Source organism: Diabrotica virgifera, chromosome 9 (assembly GCF_917563875.1).
Source record: "Diabrotica virgifera virgifera chromosome 9, PGI_DIABVI_V3a".
Classification (NCBI taxonomy): domain Eukaryota; kingdom Metazoa; phylum Arthropoda; class Insecta; order Coleoptera; family Chrysomelidae; genus Diabrotica; species Diabrotica virgifera.
This window is the reverse complement of record NC_065451.1, coordinates 189,616,042-189,638,686: the sequence shown is the minus strand read 5'-3', so window position 1 is coordinate 189,638,686 and position 22,645 is coordinate 189,616,042. Positions and strand designations below refer to the sequence as shown.

General features: G+C 32.6%; 1 protein-coding gene across 1 annotated transcript in view; it reads left to right on the top strand.

The window, feature by feature from the left end:
* LOC114329005 (serologically defined colon cancer antigen 8 homolog) overlaps positions 1-22,645 on the top strand; it is a 77,724-nt gene that overhangs the window by 13,643 nt on the left and 41,436 nt on the right. Inside the window, exons 2-6 of the mRNA XM_028278016.2 lie at positions 6,515-6,826; positions 13,792-13,897; positions 17,798-17,947; positions 19,611-19,837; positions 21,692-21,908. Coding sequence (XP_028133817.2) covers positions 6,515-6,826; positions 13,792-13,897; positions 17,798-17,947; positions 19,611-19,837; positions 21,692-21,908 — 1,012 coding nt within the window. The remainder of the gene's footprint in view (positions 1-6,514; positions 6,827-13,791; positions 13,898-17,797; positions 17,948-19,610; positions 19,838-21,691; positions 21,909-22,645) is intronic.

Sequence of the window (22,645 nt, the reverse complement as noted above, 5' to 3'; positions counted from 1 at the left end):
TTAATAAGTAATTTTCATACTGTTCTCAGTGCTGATGCCGGGAAAAATAGTGAAAAAATTCCATCACGTACAGTTATTTCACAAAATGATATAATAAAGAGTTATTAGGAGAAACCAGCCATAAGTGATTTTCATACTCTTTTTAACCCTGATTTCGGGAAAAATAGTGAAAACATTTTATCTAGTACAGTTATTTCACAAAATGATATAATAAAGACTAATTATGAAAAAGCAGCAGTATTTTGTACAATACTACGATCCTGGCACAACCGATTCCATTCAATTTTCACAATTTGAACTGAACGATTTAGTAAGAGATCTAGACCTTTTTAAAGAATCGGCAGAAAGTTTTAGGATCTAGAATAAAAAAGAAGCTTATGTTGGCTCCTGATATATCCGTCTTTTGGTATCAATGTAAGGAAAAGGAATTTGTATCTTTTTTCTCCCAAAAGATGACCTGGCATTTTGCAATGATGTTCCTGGACTTACGGCACATTTCATCTAGAATATGCTTCTAATAAGTGGAGATATTTTATTGATTCTTCAAAAAGGAGCCTTCAAGCAGTACTTATACATAATGGCCATAAGTATGCTTCTATACCAGTTCGACACTGGGTTCACTTGAAAGAATGTTACGAGAACATTGAACTGGTTTTAAGCAAACTGCTATTCAGACCACAAATGTACACTATGTGGTGATTTAAAAGTGATTTCAATGCTGCTTAGTCAACAAAATGGTTATATAAAGTCCCCTTTCTTTCTCTGTGAATGGGACAGTAGAGACAGAAAGCAACACTACACAAAAAAGCTTGGCCCCTGAGAGAAAGTTACAGGTAGGAGTTAAAAATGTTGAGAGGAAAAGCCTTGTGGATCCCAAAAAGGTCTTACTTCCACCACTTCATATTAAGTTGGGGCTGATTAAACAATTTGTCAAGTCAAGGCACTGAATAAAGAAGGGGAATGTTTCAGATATCTGTGTGGACAGTTTCATGGTTTATCTACCGCAAAGCTAAAGGAAGAAATCTTTGTCGGACCGGACATTAAAAAACTAATGAGCGATTCCAACTTTGTGAACAAAATGAAAAGACGGCTTGGGCACATTTTAATTTAGATGTTACTGTTTTCTTTGGTAACAAAGAAGATTCAAACTACAAGACAATCGTCGCAGTCATGATCGACAACGACAACTTTAAGAAGCTTGGCTGTAACATGAACATTAAGCTTCACTTTCTCCACTCACATCTTTAGTCCTTCCTGGCAAACCTTGGTGATGTCAGTGAAGAGCAGAGCGAAAGATTTCACCGCAACATCAAAGAAATGGAAAGAAGATACCAAAGAAGATGGAACATGAGCATGATAGCAGACTACTGCTGGATGATGAAAAGAGATGACCCTGAACGAGTCCACAGCCGGAAAAGCAATAAAAGAAGCTTCGACAGAAAGCGAAAGCTTTATTATAAGGACTTATGAGCTTAAAGATAAATGTAAGTGTACTGGCAATGTAGTTTAGAACATGACTAATAAATAAACTAAATCATAACGTTGGAAAGAGGTGACAAATTGCTTACATTTTGTTATTATACCCAAATATACTCTTTACTTTGTGAGAAAACCTGGCGTGATAGACAAAAATGGTTTACATTTTTGAAATCAGCGCTGAAAAGTACATAAAAGTCAGTTTTCAAATTTCAAACAACTTTCAAAAAAAATTTTTGCAGACCTGTGTAATTGGTTTAACACGTGAACTTAATAAAAAGTTATTTATTGTTTATTATTTATGGAAGATCAAAGCAGAGAATACAACAGGATATATTCTGTGATCCAATTATTTTGTTGTTAAAGATGTTCAAAATTTATCTAAGCGTTCCATAGTAACAATATATTATTACAAAAATCACTTTATCACTTTTTCTCTTTTCTCTATTATTAGCTTTTATTATATAGTATATAAATTATTGTAATCACTGAATACATAGTTAGTGAAAAAATAATCATATTAATTAACTGAATTAAAAATTTAAGCGATTATACAAGTAATGGTTATCTAAGAACATTCAAAAGCACTAGAAGTTAATGATGACAATGTCATTGTCAACTAATCTCTATACCAGTGAGAATTTTACTACGCGTAATTTGCTGGGTAAAGAAGGAAAAAGTATTGATAGCCGAAAAATATTTGCGCCTACGCTCTTAATTTCACTGACATGAGATGAGTATTAAACCAGGGATAACATTACTCAAGAGAATTGCTAGCTATTATCTACCTAGCTAGCACATAGCACGTCTTTGTGGAATTAATAAAAGAATATGTGGTAAGGTTCCACAATCAAGTGGCAAAGTCAGGAAGTGTCTTTCCCGATTTAAGAAAAGATGCATAGACAGTATCTTTGGGTAAAATATTATCGTCTAAAATAATTAATGGAGGCATGCATCCACTGAAGTCTCCAAGGTTATAAATCCGAGAGAAATAAACAGAAACTTCAAAGTCAAATGTTTTAAAACTTCTAAATGTGACTTCACCCCTTCATCCACTTGTCTTTTAATTGGTAATAAGCCTATACAATATGCGTCATCACTACTATCTACAATGGTATTTTATTATTGTCATGGAAACCAACTTTGTTGTTTACTTATGTGGAATGACGGTAGCATCAATTGATAGGTGTCAGTGATGAAACCAGGAATATATTATAATTATCAGAATATCCCGTTATTCAACACTAAAAGTATGATGGTGACATAAAATATTCGACTATTGATTTTTTCTCCCATGAATAATCATGGTGGATACAAACAAATCCAAATCGCGATTTGAGGCCGTGCACCCTTTACATAATCAAGTGAGCCAAAGTAGAAGCAAGTGCTGTATCCAACAAGTGCAGGTAATTTTTTACGCATATAATTTGAGATAGGTATTGTTCTTTTTTTAATATGTAATTATATTTTTAATAAACTTAAGACTGATGTTTATTTAATTTTTTTATTTAGAAAATAACCGCATTAACCACGAAGGTCATTAGCGGGGTAACGAGAATACAATATTAATAGGTGTACAAAGTATGAAATTAGATACAATTTATTATTATCTTACTTGCTAAGTTAACGTTTCTTAAGGAATTGGAAAAGAGGTTTACAGTCGGTTTGAAGGTTAAGAATGTCTTTCATATTAACTATTCTAATATTTCTAATTGTAGGCCAGGAACCGAAGCTTTTCCCCTCGCAATTTTTACAGAATGGATAGATTTGCTTGAAAATTTGAAAATAAGTAGTAGATAGACCAAGGATTAAAATCTATATGATGCGGAAAGGCGCTTTTACCATGGGGGTGGTTGTCACCCCATCTCGGGGGTGGAAATTTTTTATTATATATTTTGACAACAAAAGTTGATAAAAACATTCATTCTAAGCAAAAAATGTTCTATACATTTTTTTTGATAAAATTAACAGTTTTCGATTCATTTGCCATCGAAAATGTTAGTTTTATATCGAAAAAATCAATGTTTTGATAGGTATACTCATTTACGATTCACTCAATTTTTGCCGTAGAACCAAGTTCTTGAGAATTGAATCACCTACAATTTTATATTGAAACATTTTTTCGTATCTCTGATGCTAATCTTTATATTCTGAAGAAAATGGCATTTTTTTACCAAGCTACAAAAATTCGTTATTCGTTTTTAACTCCTGTTTTTAAAAATTAATAATTCTAAGCCAGTCAAACATCTAGAATCTATTAATAATACATAAATAAATAAGAATGAATAAGGCCAATGACTAAAAACACCGCTAACTTACATTATTATGCTTCCAATTGGATTTCTCCTTTTTTTTTCAAAAAAATATATTGATTTTTTAATCCTAACATTTTTAATTTTGATCCTAGAAGTTTGGTAAAAAATAATTTTGTAGGTTTTTATAAGGTATATAAGGCTATTAATATTAATTCTTGGTAAAATTTTCAGTCGCAAAAAGAGGTGACTTTAAAAGGGTTGGTAAAGGTGGTTTTTGCATGTTATTACAAGTTTTAATTGTCGATAGCTCACTCAATTTTTGCCGTAGAAAAAATTTTTGCACACCACGTTTTTGGAAATTAAATCGGCTACAATTCAATTTCATATTGGAACATTTTTTCGTATCTCTGATGCTAATCTTGCCATTCTGAAGAAAGGGCAATTTTTTCCAAACTACAAAAATTCGTTATTTGCTTTTAACTCCATTTTTTAAAAAACTATTCATTCTAAGCCGGTCAAACTTCTAGAACCTATTAATAATACATAAATAAAAAAGGCCAAATAAGGTCAAGGACTAATTTTAATTAGGGTGGTGATTAGGGGGTTGCTTCCAAGCACTTTTTCGCTGAAAAAAATAGGGACTGACATTCTGTTCATTATAAGTTACTTAATTTTTGAGCTAGAGACTTTTTTTATTTCTAGAGATAGATATTTTTAATACTTTAAATTAGTTTGAACAAGTTGTCCTCGAAAAATGCATAGTTTTCTCGTCTTTTGACTTTGAAACTACAATATTTAATATTTGACGACGAAGAGCCAACATATAATAAAGTATAGCTCGATTACTATTATTGGTCTTAAAGAAAATCTAAAAACGCATTTTTGTTTATTTTTTCAAAAGGTACATTTTTGTTAAGTAAAGTTGTTTTGATAAAACGAAAACTTATTAAAAACATTGGTTTTTTCGATATAAAACCAACAGTCGATAGCGAATAAATCGAAAACTATCAATTTTATTAAAAAAATGTATGGAACGTTTTTTGCTAAGAATGAACGTTTTTACCAACTTTTGTGATTAAAATATAATAAAAAATTTCCACCCTTGAGATGGGGTGGCAACCACCCCCATGGTAAAAGCGCCTTTCGGCATGATATAGATTTTGATCCTTGGACTATCCACTACTTATTCTCAATTTTTCAAGCAAATCGATCAATTCTGTAAAAATTGCGAGGTTCTGTCCTATTTTAAGCTTCATTACTTGGACTATTGGGAAATAAGCCACAATTTAACTTGAAAAAATAATTTTATTAACAGAAATACGAGATCCTTTGTAAAAGGTATATTTAAAATTCCCTAAACAAGGGTTACATTAAATCACAGAGCGTTTTCGGATTACAAAATCCATCATCAGTGTTACTAAAAGCCAAAAAATAGCTTTATGTTTGTATAACTTTATTTTATATTCATAACTTTTCCATTATAAAAATATAAAGGTTTGGTATGTTATACAGGGTATTTACAAAGTTATAACCAATTTTATATGAAAATCGTAACAAGTTCAACTCCCTGTATAAATAAAAGTAAGCACAAGGGTAATGGTTTATTGACGTCATATTGTTTTACTTATTGTCAAAATTTTCGTAAATGATTGATATTGCTAATTTTCTTTATATTGAATACAGGGTGAGTCAAAGTGTAAGTAAATTATTTTCTCAGTAATTTTAAATAGAACACCCTGTATTTTATATCATCGAAAAGTACCATTACCATACTTTAATTTTTATATACCTAACATTCCCTATATGTAAATTTAATAGTTTTCGAGATATTTTCATTTTTCAGAGCAAAATTATGAATAATTACGGGTCTAAATCTTTACAAATGTTAAGTAAGCCATGACTGAATTGTCTAAAACTGACAATTTACGATTACTGATTATCAATCTATAATAAAAGTTGGCTACAATTTTTGTTATTAACTTTTATTACTATCTATTACTATAAAGGATCTACGGAGCTTTACCCCACTAACCAATCACACTGTATGGATAAATCGATTTTTTTAAATTTCAAACTATTTTAAAAATGTGACGAATGCAATGATATTTAAACTACGTTAATAAATCGATATCTACATAAAACTTGATGGTGACTCAGTGGCATTAGACTGCAGATCGAGAGGTCCCGAGTTGGAACCCGGCTGTTGCGTATCTTTTTTTTAACTGTTTTAATAAATAATTAAAAGTTTATATACTTAAAATTATATATACTGTTTTAAACAACCGTGGTATTATAAAAAGTACTATTTTATACTAGTGTAATTTTTGGAATCATAATTATAAATAACAAAATACACCTACTAAAAATTCATATTTTCTAAGTTAATTATTCTTTCGAAACATGTTGTGTCCTATAATATACAATAACAAAACCGTGATATTATAAAAAGTACTTTTTTATTACAGTGTAATTTTTGGAATTTTAAGCATTTTATATCGCTAAATTATTTTATATTCTCTCCTATAAATAATAAAAAGTTTTTCTATAAAAAAGTTCTTTTTTATAAAAGTGTAATTATTAAATACCTCGTACCCAGCAGTATATTTGCATCGCCACTGTTAACAAGATTGTTTTATCAATTTCTGATATTCCGGATGTCTTAGGTTTTGTTTCTTGGAGTGCAAGCAAGTTCAATTCGTATTGTTTTACATTAAAAAGTATATTTACTCCTTATTATTTCAAATATATTTACTGACTAATTACCTCTACATTTATTATTTCAGAAAATCAGCAATCCCGAAAATGGAATGGAGAAGGAAACCCGACTATGCAGAAACCGCCTATCGTGAGGCTGTAGGTAGACTAAGAATTCTTCTTGCAGAAAGTTATACTCCTTTGAAGAGACCTATAAAAGAGCTGGACAGCGCTGGTGAAGAAACTGACAATCAATCTTTAATCAGCGCCGGAAGCAGAAACTCGCGGTTGAGTAGACACTACTACCAATATAATCCCTTAACGCCAAGAAAGTACTACTACTATCCACCATTAAGGAGTCATTACCCTTTATCTAATACGGGTACAGAAAAACCATCAATGTAAGTTATTATACTAATTTTGTTAATATACGAGATGAGGCCAAGAAATTTCAAATTTACTGTGCAGATTTTTCAATCATAACTTACATTTTAAAAATATTGTAATGTTAATATGGCGGTCATTATCATCATCACGGCAAATGTTCAATATTGTTTCAATTATTATAATCAATTCATATACACTAAACTCAAAAAGTATCGCATAATTTTTGAAACAGAAAAAAATTTAAAAATAATTTTTAATTTTTAGCAGAATGTTATAATACCCCTCTATCGTCTTCTTTAGGTGTCTACAAATCCATAACATTTCAAGTTAAAGCGTATTTTTGTCGAAAAAAAAAACCGTAAACAAAACGTTGTTAAAGGAGAACATTTATTTTGGATATTTGTGTTCAAAAATTTAATCTGTGCACTGTGTCTGCTTGAGTTTTCAATGAGGAGGTGCGTTCTTACAAAAAATGAGTACTATACTATAACGTCAGAACAAGCAGCTCAAATTGTAGGTTTAATGGGAGATGGCCGATCGCAGCAATATCTTGCTGAAGTTATGGGAATCCACCAATCCAGCATTTCAAGAGCTTTAAGAAGGTATAAAGAAAGAGGAGGATAGTCAAGAAGACCAGTTCCCAGGTGCACGAACCCAGTAGATAAATGTTATTTACATCCGCAGACTTTACGTACACATCATGTTACAGCTAGACAAGTGCGAAATGATCTTTCCACAGCCCGTGGCCCGTAATGTTCGGTTTGTAAAGTGCCAATTCGGTTAGAAACAGATTAAGGGAATTTGGAATCAGAGTCAGAATGTCTGCTATGGTTCCACTGTTAACGAAGGCGTATGGCACGTTTAAATTTTGTACCAGAACATGTCGGTTGGGATATTAACTACTGGACTAATATTATTTTTACTGAGGGGTCAAGATGTGCACTTTTTGGATCCGACAGTGCAAAGTGTCTATAGGATCCAAAAAGTGCAAATTTTGACTCATCAATAAAAAGAATATTAGTCCAGTCGTTAATATCCCAATCGAAATGTTCTGGTGCAAAACTTAAACGTGACATACGGTGTGCCCTCGTTAACAGTGGAGCAGTAGCAGTCATTCTGGCGCTGATTCCAAATTCCCTGAATCTGTTTCTAACCTAATTGTCTCTATACGAACCGAACATTACGGGCCACGGGCTGTGGAAAGATCATTTTGCAGTTGTCTAGCTGTAACATGATGTGTACGCAAAGTCTGCAGATGTAAATAACGTTCATCTGCTGGGTGCGTGCACCTGGAATGTCCTGGAACTGGTATTTTTGTGTATCCTCCACTTTTTCTATATATTTATATATATAATCGGTTCATAACGTTCTACGACGTCTTCCGATTCCCAATCGCCATTGCTCTCGATCGTAGCACATGTCTTCGTTCAAGCCTCTTTCTCTGATTTCCCCATGGATTCCTTCTATCCAGCTTTTCCTAGGTCTTCCTCTTTTCCGCCGTCCTATTGGTCCCCATCGTAGCACTTGCTTGGGTAATCTGTCGTCTTCCATACGTTGTACGTGGCAAAACCATCTTAGTTGCTTTGTTTTTATATTGTCCATTATTGTATGCTTTACATCCATTATCTCCAATATTCTTGTATTTCTGATTTTTTGTATTCTTGATATACCAGCAGATCTTCTCCAGAAGTCCATTTCAGTTGTTCTGAGCATATTTTCGGATTTTTCTTTAAGTGGCCAAACTTCGCTGCCATATGTTATAATGCTCTTAACAATGCTGTTATAGATGTTATGTTTATTTTCTTTGGAGATACTTTGCTCCCATAGGATTTTGTTCAATAATGCGATAGCTTTCCTTCCTTGTGTGCACCTTTCTTGGATATTCTTGTCCAATATTCCATCTTATGTAATTTTAAGACCCAAGTATTTATATTCCTGACAGTGATTAATAGTTATTTCATTTTCCAACGCTAGATCCTGCTGTATACCTCCAACGCACATATATTCCGTTTTCTTGATATTCACTTCTAAACCCCAGTTCAGGTACTCTTCTATGATTTTTCGGGTCATATATTCAATATCATGATAATCCTGGACCATAAGAATCTGATCATCCGCAAAACATAGAGTGTATAGCATGTTATCATCATTTAGCGGTATACCCATATTCTTACATTTCCTTTTCCAGGATTTTAAAACTTGCTCTAAATATATTTTAAATAGTGTCGGCGATAGACAGCAGCCCTGTTTAAGATCCTTATTCACTTCAAATTCTGACGAGATTTCCTTGCCTAGCTTAACTTTTGCTATATTATGGTGGTATAGATTTTTTACAGCTTTAATGAGATTCAGACTGATGTTAGTTTTTTCGAGCGCTTCCCAAAGTTTACTTTGTGGTACAATATCGTATGCTTTTTTAAGTCTATGTACACTAAATACAGTTCTTGATTGTAGGCTATTTGTTTGTCTATTAACTGTGTTACACAATATAGGTAGTCAGTGGTGGATCTGCCAGCGTGAAAACCGGCTTGCTCTTCGGCCTCTAAGTCCTTGTATTCTTCTTCTATTTTATTTTTGATAATTTTTCCGTAAACTCTGCTAATGGTGCTTGTGGCAGATATTCCCTGGTAATTATCGCATATATATTTTTACTGCCTTTCTTGTGTATTATCAAAATTACAGACAATTGCCATTCTTTTGGTGTGACTTCGCCATTCATACATCTATTAAATAGATCTCTTAGGTATTCATACAGGGTGTTGCTACCATATTTGAGCAGTTCTGGTGCTATGTCGCCAGGCCCTGACGCTTTTCTATTTTTTAGGGATTTGCATGCATTTCGTACTTCTTCCAGCCTTAACCGAATCGGTGAGCCACTGACAATTACATTGAAACTTTCGTGATCTTCGCTTTTAATAAAATCTTTTCTATTTTCTACTAGTAACTGCTTGAAATAGCCATCCCACTTTTACAGAGTAGTCGGTGTTATTATATCCCTTTTGGTATCTCTTCTCAACGTTTTAAGGAATTTCCAGCTTTCTGTGTTTCTTGTCCCCCCTATATAGGCGTTAAGTTGATTGCATTTTTTTGTCCACGTTTCGTTTTTCTTCTGTGTAATTTTTTTCCGCACTCTTGCTTGTGCTCCTTTGTATAAAACCTTATCGGAATCTTTCTGTGTACTCATATATTTCCGGTACTTTTCTTAGTCCTGTCGCCAGGGGGGGTACAACGGGCTCGTTAATTCAGATGGACTTACCCAAATTTTTTTTATGTATTTTGACCCGTAGAACACGAATTTTTTGGGTAACAGTTGATCCGGATGTCGATAAGATTGTTATAGACCAAGAACTTGAGGAATCAAATAACAGCGATTTTTGGCAAAACAAAACAATATTTTGTATTTTTTGGGTCATTTTAAGCAAAAAATATTTCTACAAGTTTTTTAGTAGGATGCACAGTTTTCGAGATAAACGCGGTTGAACTTTCAAAAAATCGAAAAACTGCAATTTTTAAACCCGAATAACTTTTGATTAAAAAATAAAATAGCAATTCTGCTTAGCGCCTTTGAAAGTTCAAGTCAAATTATGTCGGTTTTGATTATTTGCATTGCTAAAAATTTATTGTGTTATTGCTAAACAAAGCTACAAACAACTAGTGCGTGAGTGATGTTTCTATGATTTCTCATTTAAAATCGAACGAGTAGGTAGAATAGGTACTAGTGCAATCAAGACTATTTCTACGTTACATGCGTTAAAACGCATGTAAAAGCACGGGAAACCCTACGTGTTTATAGCTTTGTTAAACAATAAAAAAATAAATTTTTACCAATGCAAATAATCAAAACCGATATAATTTGACTTAAACTTTCAAATGCGGTAAGCAGACTTGCTATTTTATTTTTTAATCAAAAGTTATTCGGGTTCAAAAATTGCAATTTTTCGATTTTTTTAAAGTTCAACCGCGTTTATCTCGAAAACTGTGCATCCTACGAAAAAACTTGTAGAAATATTTTTTACTTAAAATGGCCCAAAAAATACAAAATATTGTTTTGTTTTGCCAAAAATCGCTGTTATTTGATTCCTCAAGTTCTTGGTCTATAACAATCTTATCGACATCCGGATCAACTGTTACCCAAAAAATTCGTGTTCTACGGGTCAAAATACATAAAAAAAACTTGAGTAAGTCCATCTGAATTAACGAGGCCGTTGTACCCCCCCTGGCGACAGGACTATCTCTCTTATCGTCTATTTCGGTGGCTATTTCTAAGTCCCACCAGTATGGTTTATTTCTTATGTTGTCTTTGTACTCCCCCAATGCCTCATATGCAGCTTCGTGTATACATTGTGTTATATGTTTATGAAGATGTTCCGTATTTATAAATGTATATTGTCCTTTCAGTTTCTCGTCCAGTGGCTTTTCGTATAGCGTTCTTATGCTTGTTTGTTGTAAGCTTTCTATGTTGTATTTATTTTTTGGTTCCAATTTGTTTCCTACTTGTTCTCGTGGATTTAGATTTTTTGAGATTTCATTCCGGGGAACAGTACTTCCGCTTTTAGAAGATGATGGTCACTGCCGCATGTTGCTCCTCTATAAACCCCACTTTTTCTATACCTTCTTAAAGCTCTTGAAACGCTGGATTGGTGGATTCTTATAACTTCAGCAAGATATTGCTGCGATCGGCCATCTCCAATTAAACCTACAGTTTGAGCTGCTTGTTCTGACGTTATAGTATAGTACTCAGTTTTTGTAAGAACGCACCTCCTCATTGAAAACTCAAGCACACATAGTGAACAGATCAAATTCTCGAACACAAATGTCCAAAATAAATACTTATCCTGCTTTAACAACGTTTTGTTTCTTTTTTTTTTTTTTGTTCTCGGCAAAAACACGCTTCAACTTGACATGTTATGAGTTTGTCGACACCTAAAGAAGACGATAGACGGGTATTATAACATTCTGCAAAAAAATAAAAATTATTTTCAAATCTTTTTTCTGTTTCAAAAATTATATGCGATATTTTTTGTGATTAGTGTATTTAAATATTTAGTTATGATAATACAAAGCGGCATATACTGATTCTCTTTTGAGGTTGATTAGTTCTCTATCTCTGTCCAATTCTTTCTGTCTTTAGATGTTGTCTCCGAGAATGTTATTTTCATTATTTTTGTCTTCTAACTAGTCGAGAGAAAATAGATCATGCAGATGTCCAACAATCGGATCAAGTTACTTATTTTGTGGAGACGGATCAGGTTTTATGAGGTAAAAAATAGACATTTAACAAAATTTTCTCTCTTTTTGCGAGTTAAATTGGTATAATGAGAAATATAGCACAGAGCTGGGTTATGTTTGTCGGGAGAGAAATATATAGGGTGAGGCAGATAACTGGCCTATTAGAAATATCTCGAGAACTAAAGGCAACAGAATCATGAAAATTGGAATAAAGGGGTTTTGAAGGATGATCTATTAAATGAAAATATTTTCATCTCTTTTCAACTTCCGGTTATACCGGAAGTTGCTTATAACTTCGTTTTTTAAATGGGATACCCTGTATATTTTTACATTTTTGGATTATCTTCGATGCCTTCTTTCTTAAAATATAAGGTTTTGTAATATTATACAGGGTATTTTAAAAGGTAATTACGGTTTTTTATTAATTTCGTAGCAAAATTCACACCCTGTAGAATTGTAGTAGTTTGACATCTAAAACTTAAGAATCATTAGTATAGCTAAATTTTTAATTTTAGTATACAGGGTTGGTCGAAACTCGGAATGAGTATTTTCTGAGTTTTCTTAAATGGAACACCCTGTATTTTTGTATTGTAGTGAAATGATATGTTATAGTACTTTTTTATTTCTTAAGCATTCCCTATACCTAACTGCTTTAATTTGTGAGTTATTGGTGATTCAAGCTAAACATTAATTGCAACAAAAAATACGTAAAATTTTATTAGGTTGGCCGTGAAAATACAAAATCCCAAATAATTTTTCAGAAATAAATACATATTAATCCAGACTGGTCCTTAAAATTACCAATAATGGTTTAGCTATCGAAATACCTACTTAGTTAAGATTGTTGGTGCGATTAACAATTAAGCACAAATTAAAGCAGTTAGGTATAGGGAATGCTTAAGAAATAAAAAAGTACCATAAAATATCATTTCATTACAATACTAAAATACAGGGTGTTCCATTTAAGAAAACTCAGAAAATACTCATTCCGAGTTTCGACCAACCCTGTATACTAAAATTAAAAATTTAGCTATACTAATGATTCTTAACAATAGTAGAGTATATTAAAAATCATTTGAACGTAAGTAGAGTTTTAGATGTCAAACTACTACAATTCTACAGGGTGTTAATTTTGCTAAGAAATTAATAAAAAAACGTAATTATCTTTCAAAATACCCTGTATAATATTACAAAACCTCATATTTTAAGAAAGAAGACATCGAAGAGAATCCAAAAATGTAAAAATATACAGTGTGTCCCATTTAAAAAACGAAGTTATAAGCAACTTCCGGTATAACCGGAAGTTGAAAAGAGATGAAAATATTTTCATTTAATAGATCATCCTTCAAAACCCCTTTATTCCAATTTTCATGATTCTGTTGCCTTTAGTTCTCGAGTATAATCGGAAGTTGCAAAGAGATGAAAATATTTTCATTTAATAGATCATCCTTCAAAACACCTTTATTCAAATTTTCATGATTCTGTTGCCTTTAGTTCTCGAGATATTTCTAATAGGCCCTTTATTTGCCTCACCCTGTATACAGTGCAGTATTAAGAAAGAAATATGTTTTGTCGATATGTTACAAAGGCTGTAACGTCATCTACTTATACGTGTACTAACGTTATGTATGAAAAAACTCAAGTAAACTGAGATCTTAGAGCGAGGCTAGGAACTTATCAAATCTAATTATTTTCTATAAAGATCACTTATATCTATAACGTATAATGTATATAAAACGTGTATTTTTAGAGATCCTCCAAAAACGGATGCAAATGCACCCCCAGAATTACTTTCTTTTATAGAAAGACAAGAAGATTATATTGAACAACTAGAGAAAGAATCTCGTTTTTGTAGAGTAAGTATTTTAAGCATATTAATTAAAATAATTAGTTTGTTATTGATGTATGTATTATTATGCTCTCTATTTTCTCTCTGTTAAGAGATTGATCAACATCTTATTAATTCGATTAATTATTTAATTATTTTAATTACTACTCATGGAAACAAAACCAAAATTTGATAAGAATTTCTAATAAAATTAATTCTCAAGGCTAATTTGATTTTAAAGCATTACCTTTAGTTTGTGGCTTCTAGTATTCCTCGTTGCTTACTTTATCCAGGACAAAACAAGGAAAAAAAATGTACTCAAAATCCTGTAAATTCTACAAATATTATTTATTTCTACCATATGCTGTACCATAAATATATGGTTCCAAATGTATGTTAAAACTCAATTTTGTTGTAAAATTTCTTATCTAATAAATTAATCTTTAATTCTACTCTCCTTTGTTTTAACAAATTTTCCTTTAAAAGATTTGGTAGACTGTTATTATTATAAAAATAAAACAAATTTTAATTTTCATCTTTTTGAATAGATTACTTATATCTTCTATGAATTTATGAATAAATGAATTATGCTGTAAAATTGTTAAATTAAAACAAATATGGTATGTAATATAAAACAACTCTGTCCTTTTTACAAATAATCTGACTAACCTTTTTTTATCTTCTATACTTCTTATCATGGATTGTGTTGTCCTCGGTTCCACCACACGTGCTCCTTAGGATGCTGCGACGGTCCTTCTCGTCTCAGACTCGATACAAATAATATCAATCTTTATACTTCCAATATTTTTTTCTCAGCTCGATATCTTGTGCAAAATTGATAAAAACCGGCTACTCGTTCCAGACAGAAACTGGAATATATTCGGACACGAGCAGATTTTACTTCTCGACTCGATCACGATTTCGTCTCAACAGAAATCTGCTTATACGGCCACCAACTTAACCACTTCACACAGAATCACTACTTTCTGAACTGGACTGCTCTCTTCAGATCTTAATTACACAGTAAATATTTTTCCTTCATCCATCTAAGACTCAAACACTCTACTCCCCTCCATCAGTCTCCTCGCCAATCACAAGCATTCTCTCTACACATTACATTCCTACTTTCCTTTCTTAAAAACAAATAGTGTTGTATACAAATTTTCCATCTTGTAAAATTCCAGAGATACCAAAATTAATTTTTGTCTTACATGCTAGAAAAATCCTATATTCTAAACTAAACAATTTTGTTTACTTTCTAGGAAGCATCTAAAAACGTTCCATTGTCCACGTCAACCACAAATACATCCACTTTCTAAAACCGATCGTAATTTAGTTCTATTGTTCTTGAATTGTTAAGTCCGTTCGTAGAATCTTAACCACTAATGTTTTTCACTTTCCACGAAACACTGCTTAACGACTAAAATATATTATTTACAAATTTTGGCCATATACAGGGCGATGAAAAGTTACGATCTTGTGGTCTGGGATACAAAATGAATTCGCTAAATTTTCCCCATACAAATTATATAACAGTATACATAAACAAGAACAGAGTTCTTGAGACCAAAAACGTCATTTTTTTGTTTTTATTTTTTTAGGTGGGATGCAATCACTTTAACGCAAAATTCACAAGCACCGTTGAGGCTTTTACAAAACATGGGGTTTTTTGGGAAGACAAGTCTATAAAATGGAGAAAATCCCCAAAAACACCTTAAAAACACCCTAAAAACCAGTTTTTCGGTTTTTCAAAGATGGCGCAACTGACAGAAGAATCTGAAAAAAAAATTAAAAATATACAAGCCTCAAATCTGCGTGTCAATTTTTTGAAATTTTTTAATTGATATCTACCTAAAAAACATAAAAACGAAAAAATGACGTTTTTGTTGGTGGGGGAGGGAGAAGGGGGATGGTGGGTTCAAATTGCATGTCTTATCATCTTATCATTTTATCACATACAACGTAAAAAATGAAAAAAAAAAATTCAAGGAGTGAGGACATTTTTCCTATCTTAACGGGCCGTACCCTTTATTCCCTTTAGTTTGTGTATCTTTAACTTATAATACGCCAGTCAATGGGAGCAAAAATAGGATATTTCCTCCGAATTCTATCCTACTGCATCGATTTCAATGAAATTTTGGTAATAGCCTCTACATATCTCCTAATTCAAAGTCTACCCTATGCCGATGTGTGCTTTTCTCAAGGGTGGAAAATTTTTTGGTTAAAATAACTACGGAATTCGCTAGAGAATCTAATTCTAAGCAAAAAACGGTTCTATAATTTTTTTTTGAAAACTCAATACTTTTTGAGTTATTCGTGGTTGAAAATTGGTCATTTTGATTGAAACTTAACACCTTTTCGAACGGTTTTTTGCGAATACCTTAAAAACTATGTATCTAACTAAAAAACTATATAAAATATTTTTATAGGTTATAAAAAACAAAGAGACACTTACCTTCATAAACCTTCTAGTTATAACACAAAAAGAGATATGGTAGGTGAAAGGGTTTGTTTTTTGGTACATGTTCAAATTGGTGTATTCAACTTGAAATAACGGAGAAACAGTCGAGTTTAGGTGTATAATGTTCCCAATATCTTTTTTAGTGCTTGAAAAGACCTTTAAAATGAGCATTATTAAAGGTAGATTATGTTCAAACTAAGCGAGAAATATGCTGCCAACTAAATTGATAACTAATGCATTTTAAGAAAAAATGAGAAGTAATTTTAACCCTCATCCACCAGAATGTAAATGTATCGTTTTACTTCTACAATACCTTTTATTATAGTGTTATTTCTATGTTAAAAAAGTTGGATAGATTTGAAATGAATGTTTTTTGAAAAAAATAAGGTTAAATGATAGGGCGCATTTTTAAATTTTCTTAAAAATCTTCCTTTTTCTCCGTGCAACTTGAAAATGATAAGAGATACAGAAATGAAATTTAAAAACAAAATTTTCCTCTAAAAAAACCCTTTATTTTTGTGTGGTTTTTTTTCGGCTCTCTTATCATTTTCGAGTAAAATGGAGAAAAAGGAAGATTTTTAAGAAAATTTAAAAATGTGCTCTATAAATTTGATCTTATTTTTTTTTAAACCATTCATTTTAAACCAGTCCAAGTTTTGTAACATAGAAATAATACTATAGTAAAAAGTATTGTAGAAGGAAAACGGTGTATTTAAATAATTCTGATGGATGAGGGGTTAAATATACTTCTCATTTCTTCTTAAAATACATTAGTCATCAATTTTTTGCAGCATATCTCGCTTAGTTTGAATGTAATCGACATTTAATATTGCTCATTTTAAAGGTCTTTTCAAGAGCTACAAAAGTTATTGGTATCAGTATACACCTAAAATTGACCGTTTCTCTGTTATTTCAAGTTGAATACACCAATTTGAGCATGCACCAAATAAACAAACTTTTCTCACCTACCATATCCTTTTTTGTATTATAACTAGAAGATCTATGAAGGAACGAATCTCTTCCGTTTTTTATAGGCTACAAAAATATTTTATATAGTTTTTTTGTTAAATGCATAGTTTTTAAGGTATTTGAAAAAATCCGTCCGAAAAGGTGTCATTTTTCAATGAAAATGGGCAATTTTCAATCGCGAATAACTCAAAAAGTATCGAGTTTTCAAAAAATAATTATAGAACAGTTTTTGTTTAGAATTAGGTTTTCTAGCCTATTCCGTGGCTATTTTAATCAAAAAAATGTTCACCCCGAGAAGGGGTCGGAACCAACCCCAAGATAAAAGCGCACATCGGCATAGGGTAGACTTTATTTGTTGAGTTATTCGCTACTTACAGTGAAAATATCAAGTAAATCGAACTAGTAGGATGGAATTCGGAGCCAAATACCCTCATTGACTGCCCTATTAATGTTTCGTAAATTTAAGTTTGTTCAATTATATGTTTTTGATTATTTTAGGACGAATTATCTTCGTTATTAAGCAAAGTGAAAGATGTCATCAGTGAAAACGAAAATTTACACGAACGACAAAAGTCTAAATTAATCAAATCAGTATTTGATCATTTGGAAACCGAAACAGAAACGGAAACTGATATTGATAACAAAAGCGTAAGTATATAAAAAAGTACTATATTAGTCCTGTAGCCAGGGGGGTACAACGGCTTCCTTTATTTAGATGGACTTACCCAAGTTTTTTATGTATTTTGACCCGTAGAACACAAATTTTTTGGGTAACACTTGATCCGGATGTCGATAAGATTGTTATAAACAAAGAACTTGAGGAATTACATAACAGCGATTTTTCTCAAAACAAAACATTTTTTGAATTTTTTGGGTCATTATAAGCAAAAAATGTTCTTACGAGTTTTTTCGTAGGATGCATAGTTTTCGCGATAAACGCGGTTGAACTTTCAAAAAATCGAAAAATTGCAATTTTTGAACCCGAATAACTTTTGATTAAAAAATAAAATAGCAATTCTGCTTACCGCATTTTAAAGTCAAATTTTATCGATTTTGATTATTTGCATTGCTAAAAATTTGTTTTTTATTGTTGAACAAAGCTATAAACACATAGTGCTTGAGTGATGTTTTCAATGATCTCCCATTTAAAATCGAACGAGTATGTAGAGGAGGTACCTACAAGTGCAAGCGAGGATATTTCTACGTAGAATGCGTAAAAAGGCATGTATTGGGCACGGGAAACACTATGTGTTTATAGCTTTGTTTAACAATAAAAAAATAAATAATTTTTTAGCAAAGCAAATAATCAAAACCGATAAAATTTGACTTGAAGTTTCAAATGCGGTAAGCAGAATTGCTATTTTATTTTTTAATCAAAAGTTACTCGGGTTCAAAAATTGCAATTTTTCAATTTTTTGAAAGCTCAACCGCGTTTATTTCGAAAACTATGCATCCTACGAAAAAACTTGTAAGAACATTTTTTGCTTAGAATGATCCAAAAAATACAAAAAAAATGTTTTGTTTTGCGAAAAATCGCTGTTATGTAATTCTGCAAGCTCTGTGTTTATAACAATCTTATCGACATCCGGATTAACTGTTATCCAAAAAATTCGTGTTCTACGGGTCAAAATACATAAAAAAACTTGGGTCAGTCCATCTCAATAAAGAAGGCCGTTGTACTCCCCCTGGCGACAGGATTATACGAGTATCTATTTGTTCTTTGTTTCCGCTTAACGTAAGTGGTAAAAGTAGTAATATAGTTTAAATACCTGGGGGCGATAATCACAGATGACAACTACATAGAAAGAGAGCTTTCAGCAAGGATAGCTGCGGGGAATAGAGCATTATGCTTCCTATCATCAGTATTAAGATATAAGCTGCTAAATAGAAAATCTAAATTAAGAGTGAACATATCAATTATTTGCCCAGTTGTTACATATGGAAGTGAAACATGGACTCTATATCAGCGAAAATATATAAGCTGCTGGTATTTGAAAGCAAGGTTCTCAGAATAATATTTGGCCCTCAAAGAGATAAAATTGACTCAAAGAGAGAATGGAGAAAGCGCCGCACTCTGTATCGTACTGAAAACATCGTCAGACATATAAAAGCTAACCGGATAAGATAGGCAAGTCATGCGGTAAGGTCAGAGGAAGACAGAGTCTAAAGCTAGTCAAAAAGTAGAAGAAGAAAAAGAAGGTATTGGCGTATCTCAAAATTGAAGTGGTAGTCCTCATAGTAATTCACGCCCATTCTCAAATATAACATTCCTTTAATTCAAATTTTGTAAAATAATTAAATTTTTTTGTAGATTTTAAAATCTCCGAAGAGTACAAGGAAAACCAGGATCATCGAAGGACCATCCATTGTATTTGAATCAAGGATCTCTGAACTGGAAGCACAACTTACTCAGTCGAAGATAGATCTTAAGAAGGCCCAAGATGAAAACGAATCTTACAAAAGAAAAATTAATGATGGAACTATTTTAGACACAGTAGGCTATGAATCTTATAAAAAGCAAATTGACAATTTTCAAAGGTAAGATTCCAAGTATATATAATTTTTTTTCTGACATTTCTTCTTCTTCCTCTCCGCTTTTCCCTTTTTAGGGATCGCTGTTCCTTAGTGTTCTTCGCCACCTATTTCTGTCCATCCTGTCTTACCTTTCTCTCTCAAGTCCTCTACCACACAGTTCTTCTATCTTCTTCTCTGTTTTCCTTTACCTCTCCTTCCATCAACTTCTAACATCTCTATTATTCATCCCATATATCTTTTAGCTTATTTCTACGTCTAACGTGACCAAAAAAGTGCAGTCGTTTTTCTTTTCTTTTTTGAGACTATAGTCACCTCGGCTCCTTCCCTTGTCAACTCGTTCCTGATCTTGTCCCTTCTAGTTTACCCAGCGTCACCTTAACCTTTTCATTTCAGATACCTCCATCATCTTTTCCTGAATCTTCTTAATAGGCCACACTTCAGCGCCATACACCAACACAGGTCTCACATACACTTATACAATACCGTTCCTTTCAGTCCTTCCATGATTTTTCGATCACAGAGTACCCCGCTCTCTTGCTTCCAATTAAACCAACCAACATGTATCCTATATGGGTAATTTCTCAATCTAGTGTCCAATTTTCCGTTATGTAGGACCTAAGATATTTAAATTCGTCTACTCCTCCTAGTTTTTCTCCAAGCAATTCCGAAGTATGTCCCTAACCATTCCAACCCCTCTCAACCACATATACTCCGTTTTCGACATGCTAACTTTAAGTCCTCCCTCGATATTAATTCTTCTCAACCCTCCAACTACTCCTCCAACATGTCTTTGGTCTTCTCTACTAACACGATATCATTAGCAAAGAGCATTGACCAAGGAGCCCCCGCCTTTACCTTCTCTGTCAGTATAACCATAACTAGATTAAACATGAATAGACCCAGTAAAGAGCCTTGAAGCAAACCAACCGTCACTCGAAAGCTTTCATTCAATCAGACATAAGTCCTTACTTTGGAGTACGCTCCCTCATACATATCCTCAATGAGCCTTACGTACTTATCAGTAACCAATTTCTCTGTCATACATCTCCATATAGAAGGTATACGACATAGGAACTGTGAGTCATATGCTTTCTTAAGGCAGATGTAGTTCTCTTTTCTTCTCGCCGTATTTCTCTATCAACTATCTTAAGAGAAAGAAAAATATGTTGTCTTCCATCCTGGCATAAACCCAAACTGTTCTTCTCTTGGACATCCTTTCTTCGTCATATATCCTACTCATCATTTTCTACAAAACATCAACCCCTTCCTCTCCTAAAGACTTCCAAACTTCCACTCGTAGTCCATCAAGTCCTACTGCAGTACCATTATTCATCCTATTTAACACCTAGATAACCTTATCTCTCGCTATTCCAGTTATTACATTCTCATTTGTAATCCCGTATCATCTGTCTCTCCCCTGGCGTTCTTCGTTTAGCAACTTTCTAGTGTACTCGTGCTACCCCTTTGCTTTATTTCAATATCAGTTCGGAACATTCTTCCATCCACACTCTTAACCTGCCGTACATGAGTCAAGTTTTATGATGACTTGTCCCTTGCTTTAACAATGTTGTATAGCCCCTCGGGTGTCTTTACTACTTTGTATATTTCCATATCTTCCCCTCTTCTAGACCTGTCAGATGGCTTTTTCTAGCCTCTCTTTCTTCTTCTCTCTCCTTTCTCCTCCTATTTCTTCTCTCTGGCCTTCTGTTGCCGTTCATCAATCGACCACCAAGTTTTTTATCCCTAGGAGGCCCTTTGCCGGATGTTTTTTCCTAGCACAATCTTTCTGATAACTAAAAACACTCTTGCTATATAACCGCAAATTTAGCATTAACTACCTACTTCAATGCATTCTAGGGAAAAAGAAAATTTACAAGACACCATTCACAAACTACAGAACTCATTGGCCGTTCTCAGAGAGAAAGAAACAGATACCACGGATAAAGTTAAACGAAGCCTTGACGTTGCTGAGCAAGCGCAATATGAAAAAAATGCTGCCGAAGCCGAGATCAGACGCTTAAAAGATGAACTGGAACGACAACATATGAAACTCAGGGACACAATTTCGGAACAGGTAAAACATTTTTGTATGAGAAATCCTGAGACAGGTCGAATGTTATTTTTAAATTATGACTTTTTGGCAGATATGTCATACTAGTGACGTCATCCATCTGGGCGTGATGACGCAATCGATGATTTTTTTAAATGAGAGCAGGGGTCGTATGATAGCTCATTTGAAAGTTTATTTAAGTGTCTATTCAGTAATATACACTTTAACATAATTATTTATACAGGGAGGCCAAAATAATTTTTTTTGAATTAAATTAATTGAGATAAAAAGAAGAATGTATGTTATTCCTTTATTTCAAAAAACATTTTAGTGCTGTCAGAAAACAGAAAGTAATGTTCATTTGACAAATAAACATTGTTTTTTGCTTAAATTCAATGTTAAAACTGCCACCCACCTGTCTCTTGGAAGTTTGAACATTGAATTTAAGCGAAAAGCAATGTTTATTTGTGAAATAAACAATATTATCTGTTTTTATGACAGCAGTAAAATGTATTTTGAATTAAATAAATTGCTTACATTCTTCTTTTTGTGTAAATTAATTTAATAAAATATTTTTTTTGTACACCCTGTATAAATAATTATGTTAATCTTTATATTATGGAATAGAGAATTAAATAAACTTTCTAATGAGCTATCACACAACCCCTACTCTCATTTAAAAAATCATCGATTACGTCATCACGCCCAGATGGATGACGTCACTAGTATGATATATATGCCAAACAGTCATAATTTAAAAA